The sequence below is a fragment of the Pelophylax lessonae genome (assembly GCF_965119305.1).
Source record: "Pelophylax lessonae genome assembly, chromosome: 2".
Taxonomy (NCBI): domain Eukaryota; kingdom Metazoa; phylum Chordata; class Amphibia; order Anura; family Ranidae; genus Pelophylax; species Pelophylax lessonae.
In genome coordinates, this window is record NC_138769.1 from 166,466,207 (window position 1) to 166,492,858 (window position 26,652).

At 45.3% G+C, this 26,652-nt stretch overlaps 1 protein-coding gene across 1 annotated transcript in view; it reads right to left on the reverse strand.

The window, feature by feature from the left end:
* APOO (apolipoprotein O) overlaps positions 1–26,652 on the reverse strand; it is a 123,129-nt gene that overhangs the window by 66,581 nt on the left and 29,896 nt on the right. Inside the window, exon 2 of the mRNA XM_082245928.1 lies at positions 1,569–1,676. Coding sequence (XP_082102054.1) covers positions 1,569–1,676 — 108 coding nt within the window. The remainder of the gene's footprint in view (positions 1–1,568; positions 1,677–26,652) is intronic.

Here is a 26,652-nt window from a genome sequence, read left to right on the forward strand (position 1 = left end):
GTTCCAATCATCAACCATGTGAGTTGCTAAATGTTGAACCTTCATTAAATTTAAACATATTGCTACACTTAGAGGCGCCTCTCTTCTCTTTTATACTCAGCTGTGACTTGAGGCTGCTTGTATATCAAGACATCGCTTGTATATCAAGTCAAAATTTATTTGAAAATTTTGCTTGTCTTGCAAAGCGCTCTTAAACCAAGTTACTCTCAAACCAAGGTTTTACTGTAATACATACTTACATTTGTCCAACATTGAGCAATGAAATGCTGGAGAAAATGGAAATCACTGTACTAGCTGGTGCCACTACGGTGATAGCCGTGATGTTCTGGGTCCTGCTTGGGTTCTATGTGAATAGCTGTCCCGCTCTGCACTGATCGCAGGGGGTCACATTCTCAGCTGTAAAAACACAAGAACAAAGGGCGCACCAGCCTAGCGCATTATATCCAAAACCATTTATTCAAAATAATGTAAATAAATCTACTCACAGATGTTCAGACTGACAAAGTGTATCAGAATTTAAGCAATTGTTTGTCCACTCTGCTTGCTCCTAGGCTAGGGAGGACCTCATTAAAAGATCCAAATACTTACGCATTTTGAGGCCCATGCCATTTGGATCTTTGGTGAGGTCCTTCCTAGCCTAGGAAAAACTGAGTGGACAAAGCGATTGCTGATTCCGATATTGCTTTGTCAGTCTGAACATCTGTGAGTAGATGAATTTACATTCTTTTAAATAAATGGCTTTGGAGATGATGCGCTAGGATGGTGCGCCCTCTGTTCTTGTGTTTTTACAGTTGATTTTAAGGCATCCCCAGTCCAGAGAGGGCTGCAAGGCGTTGCAAAAGATTCGTATCAGACCACCACACTCATGCGCAGGAGGCGTTATGTTTAATAGGTCACTTGCCCAGTACGCCACCATTAATATAACGCTTTATTTTTATTTTTTTTAAGGGATACAAAACATGTAATTGGAAGAGGTGGAGATTCTCCACTTCGTCCATTCAGAGAACACCTGTTGTCAGTGTGCTGTGGGGCAGCAACTTGCACAGAACCTTAACAGGACCTGAAAGATCAGGGCTAACACTATAGTAGTGTCCCATCAGGTGTAAGTAATGCATACCTACATTATGCCAAGCTGGAGCTATTTATGTAAAACAAATAATTATATGGAGTTCAGCTTTAACACAATTTGATAAATAGTAAGATTCCACACCAGTTCAGAGGATAGGCAGCACACCTCAATTAAATCTTATTGACAGGTTTATGTGATCCAGTCATATAACAGGACAAGGTACATGGGCTGTCATGAGATTAGAACAATCAACATCAATATTGGATGTTGAAATGATTCAACATCAATGAGCTTCCAATTGGATCCTGATCATGCTGACTATTTTTTTTCTGAGCTGCTTTGGAGTTCTTTTTTTTTTTAGCCGTTTTTGCGTTCCCACTGACTGAAAAGCAAACAAATGCCCATGTACACAGGCCCTAAACAAGCTCCTGGTAGTACAACAATATTGTATTTCCAAATTATGCCAACACCAACCCCTTAGAAAGAAATCTCTGCTTACCTCTTCCACTTTTAGGACTGTTTTGGGAAAAGTCCTTGATTCACTTTCTGCATGCACACGAAAAGCCACAAAACCCAGACTGGTGGGGAAGGCAACTAATTTCACTGCCTGGTAAAGAAAGAGCTTCATCAGTCTAAGCGTATAAAAAATATATTATGTAAAACAGGGTAATAGCTACAGAGATACCATTGTCCTCATATATACACTACATTGTCAAAAGTGCCTTTATACGCACATGAACTTTAATGACATCCCAGTGTTAGTCCGTAGGATTCAATATTGAGTTGGCCCACCCTTTGCAGCTATAACAGCTTCAACTCTTCTGGGAAAGCTGTCCACAAGATTTAGGAGTGTGTCTATAGAAATGTTTGACCATTTTTCCAGAAGTGCATTTGTGAGGTCAGACACTGATGTTGGACGGGAAGGCCTGGCTCCAAAAAAAGTGCCAAATGTGTTAGTGGAGAGGGGGAGGGTGCAAACAAGCAGAGCTTCCCCTTTTGGGTGGAGCTCCGCTTTAAGCCCATTATGGGTAAAACAGATCAGAGGGACATGACTGATGGACAGGGATTTGGGCTGAAGCCTGTCTTTCCTTTACTTCACACCGGCATTGAATACAGTGTGCTGCAAAAACTGTAAAACTATAAAAAAATAGATTGATAAGGACTTGACAAATAAAATACAAATGCATCTCAAAAGGATTAGTTAACAGCTATATAGAAGCATAGGTCCTAAATAACTTAATATACGGTCCCAGGATACATTCATACCCCCAAAATGTCACACACTGCAAAATAAAAATGTAAATGCGAAAGGGAAACCCCAAAAGAACATGTGGGTGCATTAGATTACAATACAGGAGGGAGGCATACCCAATCAGTCATGAAAATATGTGATATCCCATTTAAAATTCAAACCTCCTGGTATCCTGGTTTGCAAATTAAAAATCCTGTACACCTCCTTTCTGCACAGAAGCCGAAACACATTCCTCCTAGTCACCACTTTCTCTATACCCTGTATCCGTATAGCCCAAAAATCACCTCCATGACATTTGTTGAAGTGTTTTGCTACATTGGTCAAATTATGTTTCTCAGTATTACACAAATGATCGAGCAGCCGATCCCTAAGTCTTCTTGATGTTCTACAAACGTACTGTATGGAACAAATATTAAAAGGTTATGAGGTATACAACATAACAAGTGTTACAATTATTAAATGGTGTAATTTTTAATTCCTACTCATTTACGCTGGTCATACAGGGAACAATCAGCAGGCCAGCCAACTTTTGATTTACCGTATTTATTCGAGTATAACGCGCACACGTGTATAACGCGCACCCCTAATTTTCGATTAAAAATCGGTATAAAATTTTGTTTCACACCAAGCTGCTCGATTTCCGTGAATTTCAGCATGATCAACAACTTTGAGCTTGAATGAAGCGTCATATACAGAACGTTTTCTCTTGATACCCTGAGTTGCCATCTAACGGGTACCAGTATATCAATTAAAATATGAAGAACACTGAATTACGGTACGCAAAACACTGAATTGTACAAAAGCAATGCTTACCGTAACGTGTGGGCGAGGCAAGGAAATGAAGCGGCGACCATACAGCGGATAATAAGAATTCTCACCCCCAGTTCAGGCCGCCCACTGTACGGGAGCTGTGCGGGATACACTTTTTGTTCGAAAAAAAAAAACCTGTCAGCTCCGGTCAGAGCTGCTGTATTAACTATGCGAAGTTAGTATAGTGATCTCTACTGCTGAGCTGTTTTGTTTTGACAGTGGGATGTGGGATCGTTCTCTGCCATTGGCTAAGAGCACTGATTGGGAGTCGGTTCGCTGTTGGCTTTCCACTGGGGTGCTGAGCTGTGGAGGGGACAGGATCAGCCAGCTCAGGCTCCCAGTAGCTCGCTGAGAGGCCGAGCCAGGTGACGGTTCAGTCATGTGGGCCGATCCCGACTTCATTGTCAAAATCTTGCCTGAGCCTGGACCGGCTCTGTGACATCAGCTGACAGTGGGCTTCAGCCAAATCACACTGCAATGCTGGCAAAACGCAGCACGTGTTTGTGTTCCATTCATTTTTAGTGGCACCAAAATGTGGTGTCTTTTTGCTGTGATGGTTAAGTGATTTATCACACAACAGGCAACCAAAACCACACCCTGTTTTGGTGCCACTTAAAATGAATGGAACACAAACTCATGTGCTGCATTTTGCCAGCATTGCAGTGTGATTTGGAATTGCGGGCAGAACCACAGTGATATTCTGCCCACGATCCTAAATCGCTACATTTGAACAGTCAGGGCCTAACAGACTTAACCACTTACCGCATTCTAACGTACCGGTACGTCGGTACACTTTGCGGGGTTATACCGGGATGATGCCTCTAGTTAGAGGCATCATCCCGGTACCGTGGTTTGAAGCCGACGGTCGGCTTTCCGTCGGTAACGACCGATGCGGCTCGGGAGCCGCTCGACCGTTACCCGGGGGGGGGGGCGGGAGGGGACCGCTGCGCAAATACCGCGTGACAAAAATTTTTGCAATGACCGACATTTTATTCTCCAGAGTCTTTGCTAAAAAAATATATATAATGTTTGGGGGTTCTAAGTAGTTTTCTATGAAAAAATACTGGTTTTATCTTGTAAACAAAAAGTGTCCGAAATAGGGCTGGGGCTTAAGTGGTTAAGGCTCCTACACACTATAAGAAAATGGGGCGAAAATTTTCGTGTGAAGAACTTTTGTACGATTTTCGAATAGTGTGTACACAACTTTCTATAGCCGATTCTGACTTTTCTCGTATGGGAAAATTTTTCTTGTATGGGAACAGAACAAAAGATTTTCATTCAATGTGTACCATTTTCGCACAAGAAAAATCAGAAAAGAAAGACTGCTCATGATCAGAACCAAAAAAAAAGCCTTTGTCGTACGAGCATTTTCATTCATCGGTTTAGATTTGCAGTAAAACGACGAGGAAAATTGTACGATCGTTCTCTCAATTTTCTTATAGTGTGTACCCCACTCAACATGAGAGCAATTGTTGGACTGGAAGATTTTATAGGTACAAAGAAGCTGTCAGGGCACAAACACCAGAAGAAGGGCTCTAGGACCCAGCAGCGCTATCAGCAACTTAGCAGGTGAAGGACTTTAGGACCCAGCAGCACTACCAGCAATTTACCTGGGCCTATATAAGGAAGCCTGCCAGTGATTTTAGTTGCTGGTTGATATTCGGCTCCATCAGTGTGTTATCCTTGTGATATTCCAGTTCCTGTTTCCGACCCGGCTTGTCCTTGACTTGTCTCCTGATTGCTTCCTGTGTTTGACCTCGGCTATCCACCTGACTACGCTTGCTCTGACATCCACCTGGCTCCTGATCTTGGCTATCCACCTGACTACGTTCCAGTCTCAGCATTATCCAAGTCCTGCAAACACCTCACGGGCGCCACTTGTCTGCTGATTCCACTCCAGGACTCCAGCTGTACTCTGGATCCTTCTGCACACAGTCCAGCAGGCGACCCGTGCTACTTTGGGCCTGACCTCTCCTGTTCTCATCCTCAGGGGGGTTTGGAACTTAGCCGCAAGGGAAGCCCTGTCTCTTCATTGGCCTCCAGCATCAGGTACGTGATAGAAGCCCAGGTTTTAACCACAACCCTTAAGTCCCTCCCACTATTGTTTGGCCACACTCACTTTTTGTGGTGATGTGCGTTAACTCTCTGTCCCGTTCCTTCGTTTTCAAGTTCGAAAGTTGGGAGGTATGTTCTGTATGTATTGACTCTGCACAGTACCACTTCTCTTGCCTGGTATGCTGGGTTAACAAAAAACTATCATAAAAACTAGAAGGCGGCAAAACTGAAATCAGGTTTAATTTTCAAGAGGATCTACGAAAATAGATATAAGCATGTAATTGCTTACTATGAGCAACACATTGCTTTTCCTTTTTCCACTTATATGAATTTGGCGCAATTTGTTTTATTTAAAAATACTTTTACTTAGTACCTGCTGCTAACCCCCCCCCCCCCCAAAACAAAAAATGATCTACGGCCCTGCACTGAGTGGACACATATTTACATATCACACTGCAGAGCTAACAGAAAGCTCCGAATTGCTGCTTTCGTTTCGTTTGGGAGCTTTCCAATTACGAGTGCCATGACAGCCAATCATGGCGGTCACATAATCATAAACCCAGTCAGTATTTTGCTGAACCACCTTTTGCTTTATTTACAGCCTTTACTCTGTTGGGATATGTCTCTACTAACTTTGCACATCTAGACTGCTAGACATTAGCTGGGAGTTCGGCGCTCACTGCAGCCGGCCTATTGAGATAGCACAGCGTGATTTGCGCATGCGCAGTAGGAAACCGGCTGTAAAGCCGCAAGGCATCACTGTCAGATTCCCTAACCCAAGATGGCGGCGCCAGCACCCGAGAGCCTATTCAAGAATCGGCTTGAGTGAGGAAACAATGAGATCCCTTGACAGGTAAGTGCCTTAATAGTAAATGTTAGCAGCTACAGTATTTGTAGTTGCTGATGTTTAATTTTTTTGGTGGGGGCGCTGGAGCTCCACTTTAAATTTGCTAGTTTGTGGACTACAGTCTTCAAGTCATTCCACAGATTTTCAATTGGGTTTAGGTCTGGGCTCTGATTAGGCTATGCAAGGACATTCACCTTTTTCTTTTTCAACTACTGTGTGCTCATTTTTGCTGTGTGCTTTGACTCATTGTCATGTTGGAAGGTAAACCTTCTTCCCAATGACAACTTTCTAGCAGAGGGGAGCAGATTTTCCTTAAGAATATATTTCACTTGGATTTTATAAGTTGCACTAAGTAAATCCAGCTGGATAAAACAAAAATGGTGGGTCTTCATTTCAGCAAAATGTGATTATTTTAAAGGGGGAGATTTTTTTCCATACCCACTGTACACTTACCATCCTTTTGCTTCACCACAGTGCCACTTAGCTGTCAGGGGTGAAAGAAAAGTCCAGTATAAACAGTGATAAAAACTCCCCAGTGTGGCACAATGCTGTCACATTAAATGAATCACATGTTGTTCCACACCTGGAAGTACTGTTTGTTTCCTTCCGTGCCCAAAACACAGAAGCATGGGAAAAAAGGAAAAGATACACTGCTCAAAAAAATAAATAAAGGAACACTTTGAAAACACATCGGATCTCAATGGGGAAAAATATCATGGTGGATATCTATACTAATATGGACTGGGTAATGTGTTCGGAGCGAAAGCATGCCACATTGTTTGATGGAAATGAAAATGATCAACATACAGGGGGCTGAATTCAAACACACCCCAAAAATCAAAGCTAAATAATTATGCAGCAGGCTAGTCCATTTTGCTGAAATTTCATTGCAGCAACTCGAAATGGTACTCCGTAGTTTGTATGGCCCCCACATGCTTGTATACATGCCTGACAACTTCAGGCATGGTGTCCTCGGGTATTTTCTCCTAGATCTGATCAGGACATCACTGAGCTCCTGAGCAGACTGACGTGCAACCTTCGCGGCATTGAATGGATTGAAACATAATGTCCAAACTGTGTTCTATTGGATTTAGGTCAGGCGAGCGTGGAGGCCATTCACCGATATCAATTCCTTCATCGTCCAGGAACTGGCTGCATACTACAGGAAGCTGGGCATTGTCATGCACCAGGAGGAACCCAGGACCCACTGCACCAGCGTAGGGTCTGACAATGGGTCCAAGGAGTTCCTCCCGATACCCAATGGCAGTCAGGGTGCCATTGTCTAGCCTACAGAGGTCTGTACGTCCCTCCATTGATATGCCTCCCCAGACCACCACTGACCCACCACCAAACCGGCCATGCTGAATGATGTTACAGGCAGCATAATGTTCTCAATGGCTTCTCCAGACTCTTTCACGTCTGTCACATGTGCTCAGGGTGAACCTGCTCTCATCTGTGAAAAGCATAGCAAGCCAGTGGTGGACCTGCCAATTATGCTGTTCAATGGCAAATGCCAATCGAGCTCCACAGTGCTGGGCAGTGAGCAAAGGGCCCACTAAAGGACGTCTGGCCCTCAGGCCACCCTCATGAAGTCTGTTTCTGAATGTTTGGTCAGAGACATTCACACCAGTGGCCTGCTGGAGGTCATTTTGTAGGGCTCTGGCAGTGCTCATCATGTTCCTCCTTGCACAAAGGAGCAGATAACGGTCCTGCTGATGGGTAAGAACTGCCTGCCCCCTGGAATCTCCTCCATGCTCTTGAGACTGTGTCTTTGTCTGCAAGCACTGATCTTTGCTGGACTTTCGAACAAGTTGAACTTACACATGAACTCCTAGAACAGAATGCGTTCATAAAAAGGGGACTTACTGTAAACAGAGGGACTTATGCCCCGTTTGTTAATTAGGGACAGCATCTACATAGCTTTTTCTGTTTGGAAGGTGTGCAAGCTTTATGCTTGCGACACTCTTTGTTAATTCCCCACATTGCATCTTTTTCTCTTAGAGAAGAACGTAACAAAAAAAATAAAATTAGATAAAATGTCTAGATTAGGGAGCGATCTAGGTTAGTGTCAGGGTCAAGGTCATGGTCAAAAGTCACATACAGGTAAAAGGGTCATTCTTGGGGTCAAAGTGTTTTAGGTAGTATTAAAAAATTGATAGGATAAAAAGTCTAAAATGCATACTATTGTTTCTTGGCCTTGCTACAGGTACAAACAACTACACTTATGTGGTATTGCTGGAAACATCAGGAGTAGGATAATTTATTTCAGGTTTTATTTTTTTGGCAGGTGGGTCATAGTAACGGCAAGAAATTTACAGCTAAACTTAAAAAAATATTTTTTAGTATCTTGGGCCATTATCATTTGATAGTAAAAGAAAAATCAGGAGATATCCATTACTATTTATCACGAAATGAAGACCCAATTGGTTCTGAAACAAACAAGGTACTATTCACCTGGATACACAAAGTAGTTAAGATGTCCAGTTTTACTAACGCATGCCAAAGTTGCAAAACTAGATTCAGGCTCCTATCTCTTCTTGGCAGCTTTACTGCTCCGAGTAGTACCTCTTGGTCCTCCTGACTATCAAATACCTTTTGGTCCACCTGACCATCAAACACATCCCAGTGTTCATGCGTAGACGCTGCACATCAGCTCTGCATCTTTCCTTGCAGTTTCCAGCTGCTTTGTCTCTCATGGACTCTCTCTCAGGCTTAGGCCATGGTCTGTCCTGACCTAGTCCATATGGTGCACACCAGTACCTCTGGGAGGGTGGAGCCCTGAGCTCTAATTCTGGCTCTCATATGAGGCCAGCACACACCTGTGCCATTATTGTGCTAGCTTCTTACAAAATCTGGCATAAACCACCATTTTGAACTGTGTCACAGGCTTGCCCTGTCAAAATATTTATTTTATATACAGTCAATTGCGAAAGTATTCGGCCCCCTTGAACTTTTCGACCTTTAGCCACATTTCAGGCTTCAAAAATAAAGATAAAAACTGTAAAATTTTGTGAAGAATCAACAACAAGTGGGACACAATCATGAAAAATTGGGCGTGCAAAATTATTCAGCCCCTTTACTTTCAGTGCAGCAAACTCTCTTCAGAAGTTCAGTAAGGATCTCTGAATGATCCAATGTTGACCTAAATGACTAATGATGATAAATAGAATCCACCTGTGTGTAATCAAGTCTCCGTATAAATGCACCTGCACTGTGATAGTCTCAGAGGTCCGTTTAAAGCGCAGAGAGCATCATGAAGAACAAGGAACACACCAGGCAGGTCCGAGATACTGTTGTGGAGAAGGAGCACTGTGCAAGCGATAATATTCAAATGGAAGGAGTATCAGACGAAGACCTGGCCGTCCCTCTAAACTTTCAGCTCATACAAGGAAAAGACTGATCAGAGATGCAGCCAAGAGGCCCATGATCACTCTGGATGAACTGCAGAGATCTAAAGCGGAGGTGGGAGACTCTGTCCATAGGACAACAATCAGTCGTACACTGCACAAATCTGGCCTTTATGGAAGAGTGGCAAGAAGAAAGCCATTTCTTAAAGATATCCATAAAAAGTGTAATTTAAAGTTTGCCACAAGCCACCTGGGAGACACACCAAACATGTGGAAGAAGGTGCTCTGGTCAGATGAAACCAAAATCGAACTTTTTGGCAACAATGCAAAATGTTATGTTTGGCGTAAAAGCAACACAGCTCATCACCCTGAACACACCATCCCCACTGTCAAACATCGTGGTGGCAGCATCATGGTTTGGGCCTGCTTTTCTTCAGCAGGGAAAGGGAAGATAGTTAAAACTGATGGGAAGATGGATGGAGCCAAATACAGGACCATTCTGGAAGAAAACCTGATGGAGTCTGCAAAAGACCTGAGACTGGGACAGAGATTTGTCTTCCAACAAGACAATGATCCAAAACATAAAGCAAAATCTACAATGGAATGGTTCACAAATAAACATATCCAGGTGTTAGAATGGCCAATGCCAGTCCAGTCCAGACCTGAATCCAATCGAGAATCTGTGGAAAGAACTGAAAACTGCTGTTCACAAACGCTCTCTATCCAACCTCACTGAGCTCGAGCTGTTTTGCAAGGAGGAATGGGCAAAAATTTCAGTCTCTCGATGTGCAAAACTGATAGAGACATACCCCAAGCGACTTACAGCTGTAATCGCAGCAAAAGGTGGCGCTACAAAGTATTAACTTAAGGGGGCTGAATCATTTTGCACGCTCAATTTTTCAGTTATTTGTTAAAGTTTGAAATATCCAATAAATTTTGTTCCACTTCATGATTGTGTCCCACTTGTTGTTGATTCTTCACAAAAAATTAGTTTTATATCTTTATGTTTGAAGCCTAAAATGTGGCAAAAGGTCAAAAAGTTCAAGGGGGCCAAATACTTTCACAATGCATTGTATATAGTAAATCCGGAAAGTATTCACAGCGCTTCACTTTTTCCATATTTTGTTATGTTACAGCCTTAATCCCAAATGGATTAAACTTATTATTTTCCTTTAAAATTCTACAAACAATACCCCATAATGACAATGGTAAAGAAGTTTGTTTGAAATCTTTGCACATTTTTTCAAAACTAAAAAAATCACATGTACAACAGTATTCACAGCCTTTGCTCAAAATTGAGCTCAGGTACATCCTGTTTCCACTAATCATCCTTGAGATGTTTCTATGACTTGATTGGAGTCAACCTGTGGTAAATTCAGTTGATTGAACATGATTTGGAAAGGCACATGCCTGTCTATATAAAGTTCCACAGTTAACAGTGCATGTCAGAGCACAAATCAAGCCTTGAAGTTCAAGGAATTTTTTGTAGACCTGCGAGACAGGATTGTGTCAAGGTACAGATCTTGGGACTGCTACAGACACATTTCTGCAGCATTGAAGGTCCCAAAGAGCAACGTGGCCTGGCTCAACTGGCGGGCGCCTGGCTAAACTAAGCGGTCAGGGGAGAAGGGCGTTAGTCAGGGAGGTGACCAAGAACGCCGGTGGTCACTCTGACAGAGCTCCAGCATTTCTCTGTGGAGATAGGAGAACCTTCCAGAAGAAAAACCATCTCTGCAGCACTCCACCAATCAGACCTGAATGGTAGAGTGGCTATACTGAAGCCACATCTCAGTAAAAGACACATGACAGGCCGCCTGGAGTTTGCCAAAAGGCACCTGAAGAACTCTCAGACCATGAGAAACAAAATTCTCTGGTCTGATGTAACAAAGATTGAACTCTTTGGCCTGAATGGCAAGGGTTATGTCTGGAGGAAACCAGGCACTGCTCATCACCTGGCCAATACTATCCCTACAGTGAAGCATGGTGGTGGCAGCATCATGCTGTGGAGATGTTGTTCAGCACCCAGAACTGGGAGACTAGTCAGGATCAGGGGAAAGATGAAAGCAGCAATGTACAGAGACAACCTTTATGAAAACCTGCTCCAGATCGCTCTAGACCTTAGACTGGGGTTCATCTTACCAACAGGACAAGGACCCTAAGCACAAAGCCAAGATAATAAGTGGCTACGAGACAACTCTGAATGTCCTTGAGTGGCTCAGCCAGAGCCTAGACTTGAACCCGATTGAACATCTCTGAAGAGACCTGAAAATGGCTGTGCACCGACGCTCCCCATCCAACCTGATGGAGCTTGAGAAGTCCTGCAAAGAAGAATGGAAGAAACTGCCCTAAATTAGGTGTGCCAAGCTTTGTAGCATCATACTCAAAAAGACTTAAAGCTGTAATTGGTGCCAAAGGTGCTTCAACAAAGTATTAAGCAAAGGCTGTGAATACTTATGTACATATTTTTTTCAGTTTTTTAATAAATTTGCAAAGATTTTAAACAAATTTCTTTTACGTTGTCATTATAGGGTATTGTTTATAGAATTTAAGAAAATAATGGTATTTTTGACTTACCGTAAAATCCATTTCTCCTGATATTCATAACAATTGGGTTATACTTCCCCCTACAAGAGTAGAAAACTAGGCAGAAAAGAATTCTGGCTACACCCATGGGCAGTCCCAGGGGGTATACGCCCTCTCTCTGCTATAGCCACTCAGTTTTGTAACAAGCAGTGTCAGGAGAATTATAACTCCACAGAGGGGTGGGTGCTGTGTCCGTCAATGAACATCAGAGAAATGGATTTTATGGTAAGTCAAAAATACCATTTTCTCTTCATTGACGGACACAGCTCCTGATATTCATAACCATTGGGACGTCCCAAAGCAGTTTTAAACATGAGGGGTGGGAACAACAAATTCCCAAGGTTAAACATTAGCCAACCAGGCAACAAGAGTTCAACCAAACAACTGGAGCCCACCTGAAAAAAAAAAAAACAATACACCCTCAAAGAGGATTAGGTCCTCTTAAACAGCAGCCTGCAAAACCTTGCGGCCCAAGGAAGCATCTGCAGATGCCAATACATGCACGATCAGGTGGCCGCCTTGCAAACCTGCACCACTGACGCCTGATGACGAAAAGCCCAGGAGGCACTAAGCGCCTTAGTAGAGTGCGCCCTGAAAAGGAAAGGGGGAACCTGACCCCTGATGGAATAGGCCTGGACCACCGTCTTTCTGATCCATCTAGAAATGGTCGCAGAGGAAGCAGACAACCCTTTTCGAGGTTCATCTGTGAGCCCAAATAGAGAGTCTAACTTCCTGAAAGACTCTGTAGCTGCCAGGGACACCCTAATTGCTCAGACCACATTGAAGACATGTAAGGCAAATTCCTTCGGATGTTTAGGCCTGGGACACAGGGAAGACAATACAATGTCTTCATTCAAATGAAAATCAGAGACAACCTTTGGAAGGAACATTGGACAGGGGCGAAGAACCACTTTATCCCTGTGAATCACCGGGTAAGGTTAGCGACAGGATCATGCTGCCAGTTCCGACACCCTGCGCGCAGAGGTTCTAGCGACTAAGAAGGCCACCTTCTGGGACAGCGTAAGCAGGGGAATCTCCCAAATATTTTCAAAGAGAGGCTTCTGTAGAGCTGAAAGCACCAAATTAAGATCCCAAGGCGGCAATGGAGCCCGCACTGGAGGAACCAAATGTCGGACACCCTGAAGAAAGGTACACGCGATGGACTGTGTGGCCAAAGGTTGTTTGAAGAAGACCGCCAAAGCCAACACTTGGCCCTTAAAAGGTACTCAAGGCCAATTTCTGTTCAAACCCCCTGTTGAAGGAAGGTTAAGATCCGAGCCACCGAGAAGGAGCGAGGATGAACCCCAAGAGGCTCACACCACACAATGTATGTCTTCAACGTACGATGGTAGACTCTGTTGAGCCAAAATGCGAACAGATCAACCTCGGGGGTGCCCCACCGGAGACACAGCTGATAAAACACCTCCAGATGAAGGAACCACTCCCCGTGGTCAAATTCCTGCCGACTGAGGTAATCCGCTTGCCAATTTTCCACCTAGGGAATGTGTACAGGAGAGAGGGCTGGAAAGAACCGTTCTGCCCACCTTAGAATACCAGCTACCTTCAGAGCAGCCAGGACACTTCTTGTGCCCACTTGGTGATTGACATAAGCCACGGTCGTGGCATTGTCCGATTGAATGCGCACTGGACAACCCTGAAGAAGATCCATTCAATCATCCAGACACAGTCTGATCGCTTGGAGTTCCAAGACATTAATCAGTAGTCTGGACTCTTCCAGCGTCCAGATCCCCTGAGCAGAATGCCCACTGAGGACGCCTCCCCAGCCGGACAGGCTGGCATCTGTGGTGACCACTGTCCAATACAAGGGGTGGAAGGATTTTTCCAGCTGAAGTGCAGGAGAACAAAGCCACCATATCAGGGACTCCTTAGTTCCTTCAATCAGCCGGATCTGATTGTCCAGAGACTGTTGATTCTTGTCCCATTTGGTCAGAATTTCCCTTTGCAGGGACCTCGTATGGAACTGTACAAACAGAACTGCCGTGAAGGTAGACACCATCAGGCCCAACACCCACATGCAAGTCCGGAGGGATGACCATTTGTTGGACAGCAGGAGGGGAATTGCAGCCTGCATTTTCTGGAGTTTGTCCAGAGGAAGGAGCACTCTGGCTAAGGCCGAGTCCAGAGCCAGGCCCAGATAGTCCTGCCTTGTGGATGGAACCAGAGCAGACTTCTGAAAATTCAGAATCCAGTCAAACTCCCGCAGAGTTTGTATTGTAATTTCGAGGTTCTCCACCAAAGCAGAGAGAGATCGACCAAGTAGCCCAGTACCGCGATCCCCTGTTGGTAAAGGCATAGCAAAGTCTTTTGTGAAGACCCGAGGAGCAGCGGAGAAAATGCTGGTGACTGGCACACATTGGAATGTGAAGGTAGGCATCCTTGATATCGATAGAGGCGAGGAAATCCCCCTGACGCAAAGATGCAACCACCGTTCGAAAGGACTCCATTCTGAACCCGCACAAAACAGTTTAGCACCTTGAGGTCCAGGATTGGATGCATTTTGCCTTCCATCCTGGGAACTGTGAACAGGTTTGAGTGGATGGATGGTTGGGACCCGGAGGGCCCAGTAGCCTCAGAAAGGGGAATAGGTGGAGAAATGTGCTCCAAAGACTCCATGAGTCACCAGGGGGACCCCACAAAAAGTGTAAAATACTGCTAAGGGAAAAACTCCACTGCGCTGGCAGCACCACCCGGTCGTCAGGCAAAAAGCACCAAGCTGTATTTAGCAGAGAGGGAGAGAACCCCACCAGAATCACCACCCACAGAAACGGGCACCTGCAGCCACCAGGAGAATCTGCACTACACGTGCGGCAATCAGGAAGTAAAATTATCCAGGAGTCAGCACCAGGGGGTGAGGAGGGGCTCCCACCGCTGAAATTGCCGCCCATAGGACTTCACTGTCATAGCCGCCGCTATTTCCAATGGCAAACTACAACAAAATGGCCACCAGACTACACAAACATGGCCGCCGTGTATAGAAAGAGTTAGGGACTTTTTTAAATGCAAAGCAGTGCATTTTTGGTTCAATAGACTTCAATGAAGAAGCATGTAGTGTGTTTTTGCTGCGATTTGTGGTTTTTACCAACCCCACAAATTGGCCAAAAAAAAAAAAGCATAAAAAATGCAAAACCAATCGAAAAACATGCAAAAAATGCATCTGCAAAAGCGCAAAATGCACCGCAAAAATCACTGCAGAAACGGATCTAATGCAAACTGCATAGGTGTGAACTAAACCTTTGTGGTTTAACCAGGATCATGGCTGCAGCTAGCTTCGTGTTTTTTACTGGTCGATACCCGCTAGTAAAGCAGCCGATCAAACAGATCTAACAGACCCTGGATTCCTCCAGAGAGAGTACCTGTCACTGCCCATGCTATAACAAGGGATTTTATGATAGCAATAAAATTGATACATTTTTTTTAAAAAGATAAAATAAAAATGTAAATAGAATAAAAAATAAAATTTAAAAACACTAAAGCACCCCTTGTACCTGGGCTTATGATTGCACCACACATGTATTGCTAAGAATGTCAGAGTGAGAGCTATAAATTCTAGCATTCAATCTCCTGTTTCACTTTTAACTGGTAACCTGGAAAGGCTTTTAAAGCATTGCCTATGGATAATTTATTGTATCTTAGCTTGTCGTGATTCCACAGGCAAACACAATTTTAAAGCGTGGCATGTTTGGTATCGATTTACTTAGCATATCATCTTTTATATTGTACCAAAAGTTGAGTATTATATTGCGTTTGCGTGCGCGAAAATTAATTTAAGTGTATTTTTGTCCTGAAAATTTGCGTTTGATAAACCACTGCACAATTATCATGTAAATATCATGCAATAATGACAATTTCATTCTCCGTGGTGTTTGCTTTAACTACTTGCCTACAGTGCACTTTCACCCCCTTCCCATCCAGGCCAATTTTCAGCTTTCAGCGCTCTCACACTTTGAATGACAATTGCGCGGTCATGCTACACTATACCCATATGAAATTTTTATTATTTTTTTCACACAAATAGAGCTTTCTTTTGGTGGTATTTAATCACCTCTGGGTTTTTTATTTCTTACAAAAAAAAAGAAAGAAAAAAAGACAGAAAATTTTGAAAAAAAAGTTTTTCTTATTTTCTGCGAGTAAATTTTGAAAATAAATAAATTTTTCTCCTTCACTGATGTGCGCTGATGAGGCGGCACTGATGGGCACTGATAGGCTGCACTTATGGGCACTGATGAGGTGGCACTTATGGGCACTGATGAGGTGGTACTAATATGCCGCACTGATGAGCACTGAGAGGTGGCACTGCTGGGCACTGAGAGGTGGCACTGATGAGCAGCAACATCAGTGCCCACAGTGCTGCCAGTCAGTGCTCATCAGTGCCTAGATGAGCAGGCACTGATGGGCACTGACTGGCAGCACTATGGGCACTGATTGTGGGCACTGATGGTGGGCACATTTTATTTACCTTTGTTGTAATCAGGGCACTGGTGATCAGTGCCCCGATTACATTTTTCTTTGTCCCCGAACGGCTGATCGGCTCTCCTCCTTCCTCACACTGCAGTCTCTGTGTGAGGAAGGAGCGCTGGCGATGAGAGATGATCTCATATGTTTACATATGAGATCATCTCTCATTTCATGGGCCGATCACGTGGTAAATGGCCGCTGTGATTGGTCATTTACCACGATCTGTGATTGGCTGTGTCCAAGGGACACGGCCGACACAGATTTTCCCCGATGCGCGCTCGCGGGAGCGTGTCACTGGGAGGCCGTATAAAGACGGCCTCCCGAAAATGAGTCCGCGATGTAGCCGTACTTCGGCTATATCGCGGATATGAAGAAGTTAAGAAAAAATATAATGCTTGGGGATTTTCTATTTAAAAAAAAAATGCTGAATTTTACATGTATGTGAGAAGTGTCATAACTGGCTTGGGCAGCAATAATGGCCCTGTGATCGATTTTTCATGATATACTTTGTTCGGGTCGGTTCACAACACCATTTCTGCGCTCCAGTACTGTTTCTGCGTGCTTATTAACACACATTGTTGATGCTTTCCGATGCATTTTTTTCTTCATCTCAGTTCAGGACATGCGCTTTCCCGTGTGTTTTTCTGGTACATTTACATGCATTCTGATGAGTTTTTCCATGTTCCATACAGAAAAATACAGCATGTTGTACTACTATTGACTATACTCCACTGGTTTGAACTAGGGCTACTGGAATACATGTGTTTTGGATGCAGAATAAAAATGCACTTGACTGTATCTGGTGTGAACTAGCTGGATACTTAAGAATACATACTTAAATATAATTTTTTTTTTTTGCAAATCAGAGTTTAGTGGCACTTTAAGCTGCTGTAAACCACGTTGCTGGAGGAGGGAGGAGCAGGGGAGGGGCTTTCCGCTATAAGCATTTTAGTATGCTGCAATGGCAATGAGCCACCCTAAGGCAGGAGTTTGTGCAGAGTCCTTTTTAGCAGATGAAAAAGCAAAGCAAACTTGGGAAGTGCTGAGCTTTGCCACACTATAAGCTTTTTTAATTTTAGGGTTTGATAATGTTCTACAACGCTATCCAGAGGTTGGTCACTGGGTACGCTGGGTGAATTAGAATGTCTAGGTTTTAGACAAAATAACAGAGCTCAGATGCATTGCACAAAACAAATACTCTTTTAGTCAAAATAATACAGTTATTGCTGATAAGTGCTACATCAAAATTCCTAGGAAGGACGCAGGAAGTAGAATAAATCAACATGAGTAAAGAGTAAAAACATTCTGAACTTCAAGGTTACTGTTGAGCCACAAACTGGAAAGATGCTGGTAACATGTTATGGGTATGTAATGTCTTTAAATACCTTATGGTCTGTGTCTGACCGGATTAAAAGCAGACACTTGCCAACCGCCCTTTAGCAGTTTTATTGCTACAGGGCGGCTGTGCTGCGCAGAATCACACACACACATACATATATATATATACATACACACACACATATATACATGATCCTCCAGTTCTAGGTATAGGGCGCGAGTGCGCACCAGCGGCGACTCGCTACCACTCTGATTCTACACACTGGGAGCTGATCAGCAGGTCCCACAGGCCCGATGTCCACTGGCACCTGCTGATCATTCGGTACACAGGCAGAACAGCGATTTGCCTAACAAGGCAGATCGCCGTTCTGTCAGTAAGGAAGGCATGAATACTGTGTTCCTGCAAAGCCTTCCCCTAGTAAAAGCACCTGGTATCATTGTCTGCAGCCAGCGATTCCCTTTCAGGCAGAAGAGATCCGAGCGGCTAATTAGCCACTGGTTTACTTCTACGGGTGGTGGAAGGGGGTGTCGACCCCCCCCTCCTGCTGCCGCCTCTCCCGGACTCTACCGGTACCACTGCGGAAGCCGGGAGCGATGCAGGTGGCGGTGATGGCTGACTGGGACAGTCACTCTGTAACTCTGGAAACCGGGAGCGACGAGTATTTGTTACTTCCGGTTTTGCCCCTTTGTTTACCTGGTCACCAGAGGCCAGAGAAGCAGCAGATCGGACCAATCTTGTTCTGATTGGCTGCATGGGGGGGGGGGGGGGCAGATGAATAGACTCCAAATCTCTCCATAAAGAAGATCTGTCATGGCCCATGCTATCACAAGCGATGTTGTTTATCCCTTGTAATACCATAAAAGTTTATACAATAAAGTTTATACAATAAAAAATTGAACAGGGATATATATAAAAATAAACCTATGCGCTACCAAATAGAGGAGGAAATGGAAATGAGGAGGGAGAAGAAAAAGATCAATGGAGCACCAGAAATCTGCAGCTAATTCTGTAGTGTCACCACATACAACAAAGTATAAAAAGGAGTAAAAAATCAGAGCAGATACTCAAAAATCGGTGAACCATAAATATGCGTGTAAAAGTAGATAATAAATACTATATGATAATAAATACTATAAAATCTTCATCAATCTTCAAACAATAAGTAGTAAAGTGCTCATGTGCCAAATATCACAAAGGGATGCTAATAGTGCACTTAAGTGATCTGAAAGGTGATCAATATAGGTAAATTGCAACTGAGTATCCTGTGCAAAGTGAACCACTATGAGTAAATCAGTTGCAACTAATACTGATCCAATTATCAGAAAATGAAAAAATGCCCTATGAAGAGTGAACCACTGCAACTCTTCAGTTGCAAAGCGGAGTAAATCAATAAATAGTGACAAAGGTGGTCATCATAGCATAAAGTTCCAAGTGCTGGAAAGGTGAAAGAAATAAACAAAATAATTGTGTGCCCTATAAAGAGCAAACCACTGCGACTCTTCAGTTGCACAGAAAAAAATATAACAGTGACAAATGTGGTAGAAAACAATATATACACTGTGATCAATGTGAAGGTAAAAAATGTGTGGTAATCCAGAAATGAGGTACAATCAATGTTCTCAATGCTAGTAAATAATGAGGCAAAGTTCATATGTAGTGAAGTGATCAGATGCTTCCGGTGACCCCCAGTGCGGACTTTGGTGAGCTAGAAATCCATAAATAGGTGTAATGGCCGCTCACCTCCATTAACACTCTTAAGAGCGTTTCAGGTGTCACATATGAACTTTGCCTCATTATTTATTAGCATTGAGTACATTGATTGTACCTCATTTCTGGATTACTATTTGCTGAGAGGCATGTTGAGTTCAAATATTTTGCCACAGGTTTCGGGAATTTTTTTTTTTTTAACACAAAGTTGTCACTTAAATGATATATTGTGTCACTTAAATGATATATTGCTCAAACATGCCATGTGTATACATAAAATGACACCCAAAAATACATTCTGCTGCTTTTCCTGAGTACGGAGATACCACATGTGTGAGACTTTTTGTCAGTCTAGCCATGTACAGGACCCCAAAAACCAATCACCGCCTTCAGGCTTTCCAAGGGCGTAAATTGTTGATTTCCCTCCACACTACCTATCACAGTTTTGGAGGCCATGAAATGCCAAGATAGCACAAACCACCCCCAAATGACCCCTTTTCGGAAAGTAGACACCCGTAGGTATTTGATAAGAGGCATGGTGAGTATTTTGCAGCTCTCATTTGTTTTGGAAAATGAAGAAAGAAAAGGTAAATGTTTTTTATTTTTTCAATTTTCAAACTTTGTGACAAAAAGCAAGATCTCCAAAATACTCAAAATGCCTCTCAGCAAATAGCTTGATGGCGGTTATAGCGGTGATTGGTTTTCGGGGTCCTGTACGCGGCTAGACTGCCAAAAAGTCTCACACGTGGTATCTCCATACTCAGGAGAAGCAGCAGAATGTATTTTGTGGTGTCATTTCACGTATATCCATGCATGTGCAAGCAATATATCATTTAAGGTAAAACTTTTAATTAATAAAAAAAAAAAAGTAGTTGGGGGGGGGGGGGGGGTGTTGTGCTATCTTGGCATTTCATGGCCTCTGAAACTGTGATAGGTAGTGAGGTGTGACATCAACAATTTACGCCCTTAGAAAGCTTGAAGGTAGTGATCGGTTTTTTGGGTCGTCCAGTACGCGACTAGACTGCCACAAAGCCTCACACATGGGGTATCCCAATACTCAGGAGAAGCAGTAGAATGTATTTTGGGGTGTCATTTCACATATACCCATGGCATCTGTGAGCAATAATAAAATCTGTGCTTTCTTGGCATTTCATGGCCTCCGAAACTGTGATAGGTAGTGAGGAGTGACATCAACAATTTACGCCCTTAGAAAGCTTGAAAGTAGATCGTTTTTTTTGGGTCGTCCAGTATGCGGCTAGACTGCCACAAAGTCTCACACATGGGGTATCCCAATACTCAGGAGAAGCAGTAGAATGTATTTTGGGGTGTCATTTCACATGTGTGAGCAATAATAAAAACCGCAGAGGTGATCAAATACCACCAAAAGAAAGCTCTATTTGTGGAAAAAAAAAGGACATGAATTTAGTTTGGGTAAAATGGCCTGGTCATTAAGGGGGTAAAACCTTCCGGTCCAGAAGTGGTTAAGGGCTGTTTGTGATATCTTCCCTATGTAAAGACTATCTGGATGTAGTGTTAGTACAAGCCTAATCCCTATAGTAAACAATGTTTTGACTACAGACTATCCAAAATACAACCAAGGAAATTAAAGTCCTAATGTTATTAGTCTTTCTTTTTTTCTGTCTTTGTTTAAAATGAAGGTTTATTCAGCTTCTGTATGCAGTTCTTCCCAGACTTTACAATCTTTCCAGTCCGGAAAATGAAGGAGTTACATTTCACATTACGCTATGCCAAGAAAGATTACTCCCGGACTTGGCCGCCGCTAGAATTAATATACCAAGAATGTCCAGAGACCTGTTCCTGTGAGTGGGTGTTCTTAGCAACCGCATTAAATTGTAGACAGCAATGAAAGGAACCCGTTTTTCTATGTGCATAGTTTGTGGCATAACAGAAAATGCTGGCTAGCAACCAACACACCAAAGGCTCTTGTTTCCATCACAGATGTACAATCACACTAAAAGACGGGGCTTAACTGGTTTTTAATGAATATAATATTTAACTGCTGATTTGTCTACTTAACCACATGACCTCTGGAATATTTATCCCCCCCTTTATGACCAGGCCATTTTTTTGCAATACGGCACCGCTTTACTCTAAATGACAATTGCGCGGTCATGCAACTCTGTTCCCCACAAATAGCTTCCTTTTGGTGGTAATTGATAAACACTGCAGTTTTTATTTTTTTGCGCTATAAACAAAAAAAAGGCAAACAATTTTGAAAAAGAAAAAAAAAACGGAATTTTTGTAAAATCTTACCTGTAAAATTCCTTTCTCTGAGTCCTCCGACAGTCGCCGCCTCTTCATATTCGTCACATATGGGGTATTAGACTTTGCTCCGAAGGAGTAGCTAGGCAACAGAATATGTTAACATTAAAGCTTTTAACATATCCCACCCTCAAGGGGTGGTCCCCTCAGTCAATACCCTCCTACTTCCTGCAACCATATCTCAGTTTTAGTGGAATAGCAGTAGAGTATACAACCAAACCCCAAAAGAGGGGCGGGGGCGGCGACTGTCGGAGGACTCAGAGAAAGGAATTTTACAGGTAAGATTTTACAAAAATTCCGTTTTCTCTTACGTCCTCCGACAGTCGCCGCCTCTTCATATTCGTCACATATGGGGACGTCCCAAAGCAGTGCAAACATGAGGGGTGGGAAACGCATCCGCGCCAAAAAGGCAACGCAGTCTCCGCATCAAAGAAAGGAACCTTACCAAAGGAAGGAAACCAGCTGGGCAACAGGAAAAACAAGTGCTCAACAGGAGCAACAACCCAGGAAAAGACAAATACCCAGGGGATACAAAACGTATCCCAACAGCCAGAGGTCCCCAACAAGGGACCCTAGGGAATTGCCGCACTAAGAACCTTGCGGCCAAAGGAAGCATCCGCCGATGCCTGAACATCTACTTTGTAGAATCTTGTGAACGTGTGTACGGTCGACCAGGTCGCCGCCTTACACACCTGGGCTACAGAAGCCCCATGACGACAGGCCCAAGACGCACTCAAAGATCTAGTAGAGTGCGCCTTCACAGGCACAGGGAGAACCTTCCCCTGCAAGGCATAGGCCTGTTCAATGGTCTGCCTGATCCATTTGGCGATGGTAGAGGCCGAAGCCGCCATGCCCTTCCGAGGACCCTCTGGAAGAACAAACAAGGAGTCCGTCTTTCGAAAAGACTCAGTCGATTTAAGGTAAACCCTTATCGCCCGAACAACATCCAGAGAATGCAATCTCACCTCCTTTGGATGTTTAGGCTTTGCGCACAGCGAAGGTAAGACAATATCCTCATTAAGATGGAATTCCGAAACTCGTTTCGGAAGAAAAGAAGGATTAGGTCGCAAGACCACCTTATCCAAATGAACAACCAGGTACGGAGATTTGCAGGACAAAGCCGCCAGCTCCGACACTCTGCGAGCCGAAGTGATCGCCACCAAAAAGGCGACCTTTTTGGACAACATAGACAACGAGATCTCCCTGATCTGTTCAAAAGGAGCACGTTGCAACACAGACAGAACGAGATTCAAGTCCCAAGGGGGCAAAGGATCCCTCCTAGGAGGAACCAGATGCCGCACACCCTGAACAAAAGTGCCAACCAAGGAGTTGGAAGCCACGGGACGTTGGAACAGAACGGCCAGCGCAGACACCTGACCCTTTATCATAGCCAGCGCCAGACGCTGATCAACACCCGTTTGAAGGAAAGACAGCACACGGGAAACCGAGTACGTGCGGGGTGAAAACCCCCTGGACTCACACCAGGCAAAATAGGCCTTCCAAATACGGTAGTAAACCTTCCCCGAGGAAGACTTCCTCGCGTTGATCAAAGTATGAACGACCTCTGGAGAGAGACCCTTCTCCTTCAGGACCTCGGTCTCAACAGCCAGGCCGTCAAAGCCAGCGACTGTAAAGCAGGATGGTATATCGGTCCTTGATGGTATATCGGTCCTTCGACCGCCAGATTCACGAGGTCTGCGTACCAGGACCGGCGAGGCCAGTCCGGTGCCACAAGAATCACCGTGCTGCGTTCCGAGTGTAACCTGCGAAGGAACCTGGACAGCAACTGAATCGGTGGAAACGCGTACATCAGCCTGTACTGATGCCACGGGGCCACTAACGCGTCCGACGCGTCTGCCCGAGGGTCGCGCGTCCTTGCCACGAACCTTCTCACCTTGTTGTTGAGACGAGACGCGAACAGGTCCACATCTGGAAGACCCCACTTCGCGCACAACATCTGGAAGACAGCCGGGTGGAGAGACCATTCCCCCTGATCCAGGGTCTGGCGACTCAGATAGTCCGCCTGCCAGTTCTCCACCCCCGGAATGTGAACCGCCGTTATCGCCGGGACATGAGTCTCGGCCCAAGATAGAATGTCGGCCACTTCTCGAGCCGCTCGGGCACTCCTGGTGCCCCCTTGGTGGTTGATGTAGGCCACCGCCGTGGCATTGACCGTCTGCACCCGAACCGGGCAGCCCTGCAGCCGGTCCGTCCAGCGATGAAGACAGAGATTTATCGCACGCAATTCCAGAATGTTGATCGGAAGGGAAGACTCCCCCTCCGACCAAGTTCCCTGGGCGGACAGAACGCCCAGAACACCACCCCAGCCCGACAGGCTGGCATCCGTGGTGATTACCGTCCACGAGATAGGACGAAACGACTTGCCCCCGGACACCATCGGGGACTGGAGCCACCACAGAAGGTTTCTTCTGGTGCGATGACTCAACGAGATTTGAAGATCCAGAGATTGAGGTCGCCCGTCCCACCTGGACAGGATCTCCGCTTGGAGACCCCGCGTGTGAAACTGGGCGAAGGGAATCGCCTCGAAGGCCGAGACCATCAATCCCAGACATCTCATGCACGTCCGCAGAGACGAGTGCGGAACGTCCCTGAGGGACCTGACTTCCTCCTGAAGAGTTCTGAGTTTGTCTTCCGGCAGGAAGACCTTCGCCTGCACCGAGTCCAGAATCATTCCCAGGTAGGGAAGACGAACCGACGGACTCAGTGTCGACTTTGGAAAATTTATCGTCCAACCAAACTCCTGCAGAGTTTGCATCGTGACAGACAGGTCCTTCTCCAGACCCTGGCTGGTCGCAGACCGAACCAGAATGTCGTCCAGATACCCCAGGACAGAAATGCCCTGGGCCCTCAATAATGCCAGAACCGGTGCAAGCACCTTGGTGAAGACCCGCGGAGCCGAGGCGAGACCAAAAGGCAACGCCACGAACTGGTAGTGATCCTCCGCAATGGCAAATCGAAGGAACCTCTGGTGACCCTCGAAAATGGGGATGTGAAGATACGCATCCTTCAAATCGATGGAGGCCATGAATTCCCCCGGAACCAGGGCAGCCACCACCGACCGCAGGGATTCCATGCGGAACTTGCGAACCCGCACAGAGCGGTTCAGAGCCTTCAAGTCCAGAATTGGACGAACCTTGCCCTCCTTTCTGGGCACGGTGAACAGATTGGAATAAAACCCCCGAAATCTGTCCCGATGAGGCACCGGAACCACCACTCCCTGAGCCCTCAGGTCCCGCACCGCCAGGTGCAGGTCCCGCAAACGCTCTGGAGACAGTTGAAGATTTGAGGGAAAAAATCTGCTCTCCGGCCGAGAGAGAAACTCGATCTTGTAACTAAATCGAATGATCTCCTGAACCCATCTGTCCCGCACACGGGCCAACCAGGGCTGAAGAAAACCGAGCAAGCGTCCCCCCACCCCAAAACTGGGTGAGGGCGCCCCTTCAGGCCGTACTGTTATGGGCTGCAGATCCGGATTGACCGGACTTCTGTTTCCCAGACCAGGGCTTCTTCTGAGAGCCTTGACCTTTGAACGGCTTGCCCTAGTAGTGCGGCCGAAAGGCACGAAAGGACCCCTGAGGGGGCCGAAAATTAGCATGCTTCTTCCCAGAAGCCCCCTTAGCCTTGGGGAAATGGGGCAAGAGAGTGCTCTTACCCCCGGTGATCCCCTTAATCAACACATCCAAGGACTCCCCCAAAAAGGCGAGACCCATCATAAGGTAGATTGGCTAAGGTCTTACGTGAAGACTGGTCCACCGACCAACATTTTAACCAAACCAGGCGGCGAGACAACACCGCCACGCTGTGCACACGTGCAGCCAACGGAACCAGGTCCAGGTCCGCATCACACAGATACATGACACCTTGGTGTATTTGATCCACCATATCCAGGGTCGCCGGCGAGGCCGAATCGGCCACTAGGACGCGCCTAAGCATCTGCGTCCAACTTGCGATCGCCTGGGCCGCCATGAGAGAAGCAAACAGAGCCTTAAGCATAGAACCCGTAACAGAATAAGTATGACGGGCAAGAGACTCCAATCTCCTATCCGTGGCATCACGGAACACAGGGGAATCCTCTGCAGGAATCGCAGTGGCTTTGTTTAAAACCGCAATTGCGTGATCCACTGGGGGAGGCACACACCACCTTTCATCAGTGGAAGGCGAGAAAGGATAGCGCAGCTTGAATCTACTTGGTACAGCAAAAGGTTTGCGCAGATTGCGCCATTGTTCCTTAACAGCGCGCTGAAAATCATCATTGCAGGGAAAAACCTGCGGCGTCCTGCGTTTTCTCTGCGTCCCATAAGCCGCCAAGGCGGCGGGGGGACACACTTCATCCTGCAAACGCAGCGTTTGCTTAATGGAAGCAATCAACTCATCCATGATTGCAAGCTCTTCAGGCGAGCCAGGGGGAGAATTATCAACCCCCTCAACTTCAGCCTCCACCTCGGACCCCACTAGATCTAGGGAGGAGCGGGACCCCGATAAGGAGGCCCCCGCCATAACAGCCCCATCACCTTCACCCTCAGAATCAGAGGAAAGAGCAACTCTGGGCCTTTTAGTAGATTGAGCAGCCACCAGCATCTGTACCTGAGCAGCAAGGCCAGCCACAATCGTGGCTAAATCCCCCCCTGGGGGGGAAACAGCGGTCCCCTGGCTTTCCACCAAGGCGGTAGGAAATTTGCCCTCCTGAGAATCCATTGCCCCTGTAATGCCGGACAATAAAGGGTTAACTGCCCCTTTAAGCAAACGCGGTAAGCGCAGCCCACCGCACCACACTCAAGCACAATGAGACCCCCACAGGGAATATGCAAACTGAACACAGGCAATGGATAGCAAGAACAGAAGGATAAAACCTGAGGAGACCCT